The sequence below is a fragment of the Schistocerca cancellata genome, chromosome 10 (assembly GCF_023864275.1).
Source record: "Schistocerca cancellata isolate TAMUIC-IGC-003103 chromosome 10, iqSchCanc2.1, whole genome shotgun sequence".
NCBI classification, from domain to species: Eukaryota; Metazoa; Arthropoda; class Insecta; order Orthoptera; family Acrididae; genus Schistocerca; species Schistocerca cancellata.
Window position 1 is genome coordinate 142,425,101 of NC_064635.1, and position 12,030 is coordinate 142,437,130.

Genomic DNA, 12,030 nt, shown 5'->3' on the forward strand with positions numbered 1-12,030 from the left:
ATGTGTGTGTTATTTGAATAAAAGGGTGATATATCGGTCATTTTCTATTATCATTTTCTATTATCATTTTCTATTATTTGCCTTTATTCTACGATTCCAGGTTTTGGTATAAGAGTGTATTCTTCCTGATGAGCGTGTGGGAGTAACTATAGGGTTTGTGACTAAAACTGCTCAAGATTACGAGGTTGCTGAGTACATCTCGAAAGAGCCATGGAGTGATACGCTCTTGGTTTGACCGCAACACCTCAGTCGCAAGCGTTGCTCATTCAGATTAAGTGTAAAAAACGTGTTAGGAACATAGTGGTGAACAGCATACTAAAAATCGTGACCGGTGAGGTGTGCGGGTTGCGGTGGAGGGCGGGGGGACCATGTAAAGTGTGGTGTCACCGCCAGACACCACACTTGCTAGGTGGTAGCCTTTAAATCGGCCGCGGTCCGCTAGTATACGTCGGACCCGCGTGTCGCCACTATCAGTGATTGCAGACCGAGCGCCGCCACACGGCAGGTCTAAAGACACTTCCTAACACTCGCCCCAGTTGTACAGCCGACTTTGCTAGCGATGCTACACTGACAAATACGCTCTCATTTGCCGAGACGATAGTTAGCATAGGCTTCAGCTACGTCATTTGCTACGACCTAGCAAGGCGCCATTCACATTTGTTATTTATCTGTGGATGCCTGTACCGTCAGACCGATGTTCACCAATTATGAATTAAAGTTAAGTATTCCAGAAGCTATGTACTATTTTTGGCTACTATAATTCCTTGTATTTTCCAGACCTAATGCCAGCCTGCGTGAGCTTAAAAGCGTGCATTTCGTCCTCCTCTAGCAACACGGTGTTGGCTCTTCTGCCAACACAATATAAAGGTCACTTTATTTATATTTTTGCCAACGGCCTTGCCGCAGTGATAACACCGGTCGCCGTCAGATCACCGAAGTTAAGCGCTGTCGGGCTGGGCTAGCACTTGGATGGGTGACCATCCGGTCTGCCGAGCGCTGTTGGCAGGTGGGGTGCACTCAGTCCTTGTGAGGCAAACTGAGGAGCTACTTGATTGAGAAGTGGCGGCTCCGGTCTCGCAAACGGACATACGGCCAGGAGAGCGATGTGCCGACCACATGACCCTCCATATATGCATCCAGTGACGCCTCTATGTTGAGGATGAGACGGCAGCCTTCCATGGCCTGTTCGGACGAAGTTTTCGCTTAGTTTTTTAGTTTTATTTACATTTTTACTCGAATATCTCAAGACCCGTGGCTTCTAGGGAAACCGATTCTCAGTACAAAATATCCTAAAAAGATGGTCCAATTAATTTCTCATCTTCGAATAATGCTTTCCGCTTTGCATGCAAAAATCGCATATTACTGAAAATAGTGTTTTAATGGCATACAATTAATATCTACTGTTGAATTAAGTGCGTTCAGGAGAAATTTTAAATGGTGTGTGCCACCTATGAGTGCAACAGAGCCGTATTCGTGGACACATTGTGTTCTCGATGTGTAAAAGAGTGAAGGCGGAGAGGAAGGTTGGGCGCCGGATTCTGGCCCTGCGCTCCCCGCCTTCGTAGGTCACAAAACGGAAGAGCGAACGCGTGATTCGCCGCTCTCGTACCCCACTGTAGCACAAAGAGCGACTGCGCGGTGTTTCAGCAAGCTACACCGACCTCCGCAGGGCGCCTTATCAACCACTGCCGAAGGAGTGAACAGACATGCCCGGGGAGAGGTTTTTTTTTTCCACAAAGTGCGTCAACACTGCATGGAATACGCACATGAGCTGCCACTGATACTAACGCAGATGGTTGGAATCCACGTAAATGCCTGCAGACCTGTATTGCTAGACGCGAAACTAATTCTTAGACATCTGGTACGGCATCCACAGCGTTCTTCAGGGAAAAATGACTTCCCCCACTCTGCTGCTGAGTTTACGTTTTGCAGACACACTATACCGACACAGCATTTCCTGCCCAGTTCTCTTACGTGAGTGGAGAAAATAACGTCACTGAACTCGTGTTTACACAGTGGAGTTACCAGAATAACCAAATTAAGTTTCTGGGTATAACGATCAAAAAACAAAACCGTACGCATATATTTGAAATTTACCGTAAACCCACAGGAACGGACATTATCATTCCCAATCTTCGAACCACCCACACTCACAAAAGCAAGCAGCACTTCGACACATCCTCCATAGACTCAACACGGTGCCACTCAGCAAGGAAAATTACCCAAAAGAACTGGACATAATAATGCAGACAGCACAAAACAATGGTTACAATAGTAACATAGTCACAAAGTTAAACAACAAAATTAAAAGTAAAACCAAAGCAGAAAGCACCAAACCACAGACAACAACGCAACAGAACCAAACAAAACACTCAGTACCATAACAACGACAGAGAATAATCAGAAAAATATGAAAGAAAACACAAGATGTTATACAATGACGTACAAACATAATTACACGTAAAACCACCAACATTTTCAAACGACAGGAAATAATCATAGCATACACAACAGACAGTTCTATGCAAAAATACACCCCCAAACCGTCAAAAAACAGAGATATTTATGATAAATCAGGTATATATCAACTACAGCCCAACACTTGTAATGGCAGATACATAGACAAACAAATAGAACATTTGATATCAGATACAAAGAACACATGGGAGCCTGGATCTATGGGACAAACTGCTCCACACTTGCAGAAGACCTGAGAGAACATAACAGGGAACCAGCTGCTAGAGAAGGAGCCATGAAAATAATTAGAATCAACAAAAAACACCTCTTAACCTACAAGAAATTTACCACATACAGGAAACCAAAGCTGAAAGAAAAACCGTGATGAATGATCAAGTGCACATGTCAGACGATTCATTGTTTACACTAATAGATAAAATAATAGAATAACTATCCAAAATAGGATTATTATCATAATAATAATAATAATAATAATAATACCACCCAACACTTCTTCACTCACTTGTCCATAAACTCCACAGAAAACTCAAGTTAGCCGATCTCCAAAGCTTTCAGCCACATTGTACCAGCTATTACATTCACTTTATCAACATTTTACAACCCAAACCATCAATTCCCGCCCCCCTCCCCATTTACCCCCTTCCCACACACGTAGACATAAACGTAGTTTTCAACATAATATACTACGTAGGAATGAGCGTTTTGTGTCATTGGCCTGGAGGCCCCTTACGGGGCAGGTCCGGCCGCTTTGGTGTAGGTCTCATTACATTGGACACCACACTGGGCGACCTGCGCGCCGGATGATGAAGACAACACAACAAGCGTTCCCTGAGCGGAGGAAATCCCCGACCCAGACGGGAATCTAACCCAGGCCCCTTAGGACGGCAGTCCGTCACGCTGACCATTCAGCTATCGGGGCAGACATATACTTCGTTAGATTGGTAATATGTAGGTAAACAAACCAAACAGGAGGAAACACATAAAGAAGTCACAATATTTACGTCTTTCAAAGCTCAGTGTTCGAACAAACAGCTATACCTAGAGGCAAAAGAGTAATAGTGCAGCACAAAGAAGAAGGAGAAACATGGTGAACAGTGGAAAGAAAAAGTTCGGAATACTAAATTGTGCTTACATTTCGCAAGTGAAGTAGCAGACCAGATGAGAGGAGATGAAGATGCCAACAAACTGTAAGTAACTACTTATTTACATAAAAAAAGCGACGTGAACTGTTTGATAATCTAAAAATAACAAACGTAAATCATTCTAGATCCCACTGAAGAGACCTTAGAGTAAGAAAAAGGTGAAGCGCGTTGGGAAAGCAAATTAAGTTGCAGCAAGGAAAGCAGGTTTTATTTACAACACAAGTACTATTAAACGAGTGCTTATATATTATAACTGACGAGAAAGATATTGTCCTTCTCTCACCATTAATTGTGTTACTGGTAGACTGCATAAATCCTTTCAGAAACTGCTGGCACTTGTTGAGTGGGCTCCACTGAGTGGAGTCGATTGTGACTCCTGTACAGTGAGCTTTTACGTAAAACCGTTCACCAGCTGGAGCTGTCAATTGTGTAACGCACTGAAGAGCCTCGCAAGTGTGACACGCAGTCAGTAAGTATTCGTCAATGTCGATTTCACTGTCTGCACTACCATTGCCTGGAATATCTGTCACGGAATGATGGCTATCAGATGCATCATCCCAGCCCAGCTCTCCCGACGTCTGAAGAGGCGCAGAGGTTTGAACCGCGTCCCTCTGTAGTAAAAGTAGGTCGCCTGGATGTTACTGAACTTTGCACATAAATCAAGGAATGCATTACAACAGATGAATTTTCTGGGTTTCAACACAGTCAGTCGCATTCTATCAGACCTACTCACACACACCCCGGAAGATATACTGTGAATACGTGGCAAGTGGCTCCACACAGCGCAGCCAGTGGTTCCTGTGTCAGCGGTGAGGAGAGGTGGGCTGCAGAGTGGTGCAGCAAATGCCGTCGTAGGAAAGCCGGACGGTAGCGGAAATGATTAGCGAATGGCGTAAACCATTAAACAGCAATAGCAATATCAATGTCAACAAGAGCGAGGCTCCCTGTGCCAAGCACAAACGGTGGTGTCACAGCGCAGTGGCTCTGAGAGCGAGTGGGCGGAGCGGTTGCCGCCAGCCGTGGTACAGAGCCGCTGGGGGCGTGGCTCCGCGGACGCACACCATTGGCTCCGCCACGTCCCGTGTGTCCCCTATCAGTGTCTAATGGAAACTTGCAATTCTGTTGCCAACTTGACGGCGCTCGTGGGATGGTATCAGTATCTGATACCACATCCCTCCCCGCAAAACCTCCTCTTCATCATTGGGCAGTGTCAGTGTAGATGACTGAGCCGGCCGCGGTGGTCTAGCGGTTCTAGGCGCTCAGTCCGGAGCCGCGCGACTGCTACGGTCGCAGGTTCGAATCCTGCCTCGGGCATGGATGTGTGTGATGTCCTTAGGTTAGTTAGGTTTAAGTAGTTCTAAGTTCTAGGGGACTTATGACCACAGCAGTTGAGTCCCATAGTGCTCAGAGCCATTTTTTTTAGATGACCGAGCGACGCGACGACAGGGGGGGGGGGAGGAGGGGGGGAGGGATCCAGGTGGCAATGAGGAGATGGGAGCCGAAACAGAGACTGGCGCCGAGCTCTTTGCCGACTAGGAAAAAGTCAGAAATCAACTGTAGCAGAGCATGCTCTTCAGTCAGGAAACAACGAAGTGAAGTTTCCTGAAACAGAAGTTTTATCTACAACGTCAAATTATTACCCAACTCTATGTAGAGAAGCCATTGAAACGGATAAGCACCAGAAATAGAAGTTTTATCTACAACCTCAAATTATTACCGAAGACCATGTAGAGAAGCCATTGAAATTGATAAGCACCATGATAATTTTAATGGGAAAGACGAGGCAATGACACTTAGCGACATATGGACAGCAGCTCTGCAGAATCACTATACAATTCCATCGTTGACAAGACGACAATCGTTAGTTAAGTTTATCTTTGACAGGTTTATCTCTGCTCATGACGTGTTATTTCGACCATGTCCCCCTTTCCTACAGTATACAGGGTGTTACAAAAAGGTACGGCCAAACTTTCAGGAAGCATTCTTCACACACAAATAAAGAAAAGATGTTATGTGGACATGTGTCCGGGACCGCTTAATTTCCATGTTAGACCTCATTTTAGTTTCGTCAGTATGTACTGCACTTCCTCGATTCACCGCCAGTTGGCCCAATTGAAGGAAGTTAATTTTGACTTCGGTGCTTGTGTTAACATGCGACTCATTGCTCTACAGTACTAGCATCAAGCACATTAGTACGTAGCATCAACAGGTTAGTGTTCATCACGAACGTGGTTTTGCAGTCAGTGCAATGTTTACAAATGCGGGGTTGGCAGATGCCCATTTGATGTATGGATTGGCACGGGGCAATAGCCGCGGCGCGGTATGTTTGTATCGAGACAGATTTCTAGAACGAAGCTGTCCCGACAGGAAGACGTTCGAAGCAATTGATCGGCGTCTTCGGGAGCACGGAACATTCCAGCCTATGACTCGCGACTGGGGAAGACCTAGAACGACGAGGACACCTGCAATGGACGAGGCAATTCTTCGTGCAGTTGACGATAACCCTAATGCCAGCGTCAGAGAAGTTGCTGCTGTACAAGGTAACGTTGACCACGTCACTGTATGGAGAGTGCTACGGGAGAACCAGTTGTTTCCGTACCATGTACAGCGTGTGCAGGCACTATCAGCAGCTGATTGGCCTCCACGGGTACACTTCTGCGAATGGTTCATCCAACAATGTGTCAATCCTCATTTCAGTGCAAATGTTCTCTTTACGGATGAGGCTTCATTCCAACGTGATCAAATTGTAAATTTTCACAATTAACATGTGTGGGCTGACGAGAATCCGCACGCAATTGTGCCATCACGTCATCAACACAGATTTTCTGTGAACGTTTGGGCAGGCATTGTTGGTGATGTCTTGATTGGGCCCCATGTTCTTCCACCTACGCTCAATGGAGAACGTTATCATGATTTCATACGGGATACTCTACCTGTGCTGCTAGAACATGCGCCTTTACGACACAACATGTGGTTCATGCACGATGGAGCTCCTGCACATTTCAGTGTTCGTACGCTTCTCAACAACAGATTCGGTGACCGATGGATTGGTAAAGGCGGACCAATTCCATGGCCTCCACGCTCGCCTGACCTCAACCCTCTTGATTTTCATTTATTGGGGCATTTGAAAGCTCTTGTCTACGCAGCCCCGGAACCAAATGTAGAGACTCTTCGTGCTCGTATTGTGGACGGCTGTGATACAATACACCATTCTCCAGGGCTGCATCAGTGCATCAGGGATTCCATGCGACGGAGGGTGGATGCATGTCTCCTCGCTAACGGAGGACATTTTGAACATTTCCTGTAACAAAGTGTTTGAAGTCACGCTGGTACGTTCTGTTGCTGTGTGTTTCCATTCCATGATTTGAAGAGAAGTAATAAAATGAGCTCTAACATGGAAAGTAAGAGTTTCCGGACACATGTCCACATAACATATTTTCTTTCTTTGTGTGTGAGGAATGTTCCCTGAAAGTTTGGTCATACCTTTTTGTAACACCCTGTATATGTCGTTCGCGGACGTTCGACCGGTCAGTCGGTAAGATTCAGCGGAGGAGCGCCTCTGAGGATGTCCAGCGCAGTCCTGGACGAAACGTCAGGAACAGAAGAGTTTCTTGGACCACGACCTCGCATCCGGAAATGTTTATCAGCAGCTACGTCATCCGGTCGTGAAAGCCTTCATTCTTTAATTACCAAGTACAAGTTTGTGATTGCTTTTCATTAAACACGTTATTCATTGGTTAGCTATACCATCAAATTCATAACCCCTCAGTTTATCTAGGAGTATTAGATGTATCTGCCAACGGCCTTGCCACAGCGGTAAGACTGATTCCTGTCAGATCAGCGAAGTTAAGCGCCGTGCTTGGACAGCATTTAGGTAGGTTATGGTACAGGTCTGGTGAGCCCTCCTGGCAAGCAGGGTGGTCGGTCGGTACACCCGGGCCTTTCGAGGCCTGTTTGGACGGAGTAGTGGACGTTCAAATGGTTCAAATGGCTCTGAGCACTATGGGACTCAACTGCTGTGGTCATAAGCCCCCTAGAACTTAGAACTACTTAAACCTAACTCTACCGAAGGACATCACTCACATCCATGCCCGAGGCAGGATTCGAACCTGCGACAGTAGCGGTCGTGCGGTTCCAGACTCTAGCGTCTTTAACCGCTCGGCCACTCCGGCCGGCAGTAGTGGACGTCTCTACAGCAGTACAGTAAAGCTTCTTCGTGTGTGCTTCAGCTTTTCTGTGAAGTTTTGTTCCAGTGAGTGTCGCAGTTTCTGCAGACTCCAGTGTACATACAGCTGTTTTCCCGCCATGCCAGCAAATAAAAAGTCTGGCTGCTGTGGTCTTGGTCGCAGGTTCTACGCGGGCCCGAAACTGGTCATAATGGTCGCTCACCCAGACGACGTACAACACGTCCTGGTGACATCCAAGATGGTAGAACGAGATCCCCTGACCACGACCGCCATGCGCTCCTTCGTCGGCGACGGATTACTCACCCTCAACGGCAGCCGCTGGAAGACGCACCGCAAACTCATTAACCCCACGTTCCATTCTGAGGTGAGTCAAAACCAAGCTCTCAAGACTTACAAAGCTTCGCTAAAATACGCTGGTGGAAAACGATAGAGCAGCATCATCATGCTGTGGTCGCACATCAAGGCGCTTTCACTCTCATACCGCGCAAATTGTAGGCTTTTCGTGATCTATATCTCGGAGACAGAGGCGGTTCGTGGTTTCAGTACTAGGGAAAGCTGCAAAAACTGTCGTGAATGTGTGACGGAATGTTCTTTGTTTTTTTTTTCTCTTTTTCATTTATGCAATCTGTGCTACGTAACATGCGTAAACTAATATATAAAATACTGTACCTGTGTAGTTTCTATTGTATGAGTACAATACCCAGAGAAAGCAAAAAATGTGAAAACAGAGGAAGACAAAGAGAGTTGAAAGACTGCTGAATGGAAAGGGATAAGTAATGGCATTCGTTGAACTGGTTGGCGCTATGATGGGCGAGAAACGCAAAATGTTACGTTACAACACACTAAGAATTAATTACTGGTGTGGAAAGTAATGTACAGTGAGAGGAAGCTGTCGGCGGTCGAGTTGTAATGTTTAAAAGTAACTGCTACACAGCGAGTCTTACGTTGTGCTACACTTACTCAGAGAAAAGAAAGATACGGTACGGTAAGTCTTCAATATAAATGTTGTTAATAATAAACTACTTCTCAGTTGCTTGAATATAAACTGAGAGTGCGATCTCATCTGAATGAACACAGAGGATATGAGCTTTTAATCTCCAACCCACTCGCACATCTTCCAAATCACTGTTCAACATACACTGAATTTCAAGAAATTACTGTATTACAGCGGACCATAACTAATATCATTCCATCCATAACATTAAGGGGCGAAGAACATAATATTCAAGAAAGAGTAGTCGCCACACTGAATACAGCTCCAGAGGTTGCAACGTCACTCTTCATTTCATACCTCGCGAAGTGGGGCGCAACTTACTTGCATATATCTTTGGATATCGAAACCATTGACAGCATAAACAACAGTCTCATTTGTACATAGCTAGAAACAACATACTGCTTGATATTATATTTATTTGGTTGTGCTGGGGCCCATGTGTTTAAAATGTAATGGTGCAAGATACCTTGCAGGTAGTGATATGTTAAAAGACAAAATACTGGGTGATCAAAAAGTCAGTATAAATTTGAAAACTGAATAAACCACGGAATAATGTAGATAGAGGGGTACAAATTGACACACATGCTTGGAATGACATGGGGTTTTATTAGAACCAAAAAAAAAAAATACAAAAGTTCAAAAAATGTCCTACAAATGGCGCTTCATCTGATCAGAATAGCAATAATTAGCATAACATAGTAAGAAAAAGCAAAGATGATGTTTAAATAAATACTGAAAATAAAGGCTTATGTCCAGTAAAGGTCACCATTTCCTAGGAAGAGGTGGTGGCTGGATGACTTAGGTGATTAGAGGTATCCCAAGTGCCTTTTCTTTCCTGCCATTTTCTTATGTGAGTAGAGACAGCCCAAGTGGCCTTTCTTTAGTCGCAAAATTCAAATTTCCCTCCAATCCCTAGGAAGAGGTGGCGGTCAGATATCTTAGGTTAGTGGAGGTAGCCCAATTGAACTATGTTCCCACCAAAATCCGCCATCTTGGATGACATTATGCACTGCAGCCAAGTCTACAGGCCACCTTCTTGGATGATGTCATCACATCCATCTTGGACACATCTAGCAACAATGGAATGTGGGGTGATGCCGGCCTAGTCTCACTACTGTCAACAACATCACAGTCTCTTATTGGTGAAGTGGATTTATTAAACTAGGGACAAGTAATAGCTAGAGTGCTCTCTGAAGACTGACAAGCAAAGTAACCAGCATGCTGGATGGGCAGCGACAGAAGCGGATGTGTGTGTTGCATGAGAAGGTTCAATATGATTGGTGTTTGCATTGGACAATTATTACTTCCATGTAAATTGATCTGAGCAGTTGGTAGGGATAGTGTGTAGATGCCAGGTGATGGGTGTACAGCAATGGTGTGGCTGACACATGTGCAGGTCTCTCCCAAACGATGCCCACATGATGATGCGATGTATCAGTCGACCGCACAACTGAGGTTCCCAGTAGTCAGCAGGCGGTGTGCTTCTCGTGATTATGAGTGTGTTCAGTGTGAAGGATCTTGCACAAGATACACTCCTGGAAATTGAAATAAGAACACCGTGAATTCATTGTCCCAGGAAGGGGAAACTTTATTGACACATTCCTGGGGTCACATACATCACATGATCACACTGACAGAACCACAGGCACATAGACACAGGCAACATAGCATGCACAATGTCGGCACTAGTACAGTGTATATCCACCTTTCGCAGCAATGCAGGCTGCTATTCTCCCATGGAGACGATCGTAGAAATGCTGGATGTAGTCCTGTGGAACGGCTTGCCATGCCATTTCCACCTGGCGCCTCAGTTGGACCAGCGTTCGTGCTGGACGTGCAGACCGCGTGAGACGACGCTTCATCCAGTCCCAAACATGCTCAATGGGGGACAGATCCGGAGATCTTGCTGGCCAGGGTAGTTGACTTACACCTTCTAGAGCACGTTGGGTGGCACGGGATACATGCGGACGTGCATTGTCCTGTTGGAACAGCAAGTTCCCTTGCCGGTCTAGGAATGGTAGAACGATGGGTTCGATGACGGTTTGGATGTACCGTGCACTATTCAGTGTCCCCTCGACGATCACCAGTGGTGTACGGCCAGTGTAGGAGATCGCTCCCCACACCATGATGCCGGGTGTTGGCCCTGTGTGCCTCGGTCGTATGCAGTCCTGATTGTGGTGCTCACCTGCACGGCGCCAAACATGCATACGACCATCATTGGCACCAAGGCAGAAGCGACTCTCATCGCTGAAGACGACACGTCTCCATTCCTCCCTCCATTCACGCCTGTCGCGACACCGCTGGAGGCGGGCTGCACGATGTTGGGGCGTGAGCGGAAGACGGCCTAACGGTGTGCGGGACCGTAGCCCAGCTTCATGGAGACGGTTGCGAATGGTCCTCGCCGATACCCCGGGAGCAACAGTGTCCCTAATTTGCTGGGAAGTGGCGGTGCGGTCCCCTACGGCACTGCGTAGGATCCTACGGTCTTTGCATGCATCCGTGCGTCGCTGCGGTCCGGTCCCAGGTCGACGGGCACGTGCACCTTCCGCCGACCAGTGGCGACAACATCGATGTACTGTGGAGACCTCACGCCCCACGTGTTGAGCAATTCGGCGGTACGTCCACCCGGCCTCCCGCATGCCCACTATACGCCCTCGCTCAAAGTCCGTCAACTGCACATACGGTTCACGTCCACGCTGTCGCGGCATGCTACCAGTGTTAAAGACTGCGATGGAGCTCCGTATGCCACGGCAAACTGGCTGACACTGACGGCGGCGGTGCACAAATGCTGCGCAGCTAGCGCCATTCGACGGCCAACACCGCGGTTCCTGGTGTGTCCGCTGTGCCGTGCGTGTGATCATTGCTTGTACAGCCCTCTCGCAGTGTCCGGAGCAAGTATGGTGGGTCTGACACACCGGTGTCAATGTGTTCTTTTTTCCATTTCCAGGAGTGTATGTTTAGTGGAAACGTTCTGGTATGGGAGGGTGCTTATGTTGTTGGTGCATACAAGGCCTCTGATGTATTTGTGGCTGAATTTTAATTACTTGATTAGCAAAATGTTTGAGTGTGATTCTGAAATATTGAAAATATCTTTTATTACGAGGAAGAATCATTGTAAGGTGGTGGTGGTCGTTTTATGCAATCTATTGGTCTCCTGCAAATTGTTAAGTAATTAATCTGAATGGTAGTGAAAATGGACTATTTATCTCTATTTTTTTATACTGAAATT

General features: G+C 46.4%; 1 protein-coding gene and 1 pseudogene across 1 annotated transcript in view; both read left to right on the forward strand.

Moving 5' to 3' along the window:
• Positions 1-887: 887 nt before the first annotated feature.
• Positions 888-1,005, forward strand: LOC126107107 (5S ribosomal RNA; annotated as a pseudogene).
• Positions 1,006-7,925: 6,920 nt separating this feature from the next.
• LOC126106204 (cytochrome P450 4g15-like) overlaps positions 7,926-12,030 on the forward strand; it is a 127,193-nt gene continuing 123,088 nt past the window's right edge. The window contains exon 1 of the mRNA XM_049912437.1: positions 7,926-8,171. Within this exon, the coding sequence (XP_049768394.1) occupies positions 7,926-8,171 (246 nt within the window). The remainder of the gene's footprint in view (positions 8,172-12,030) is intronic.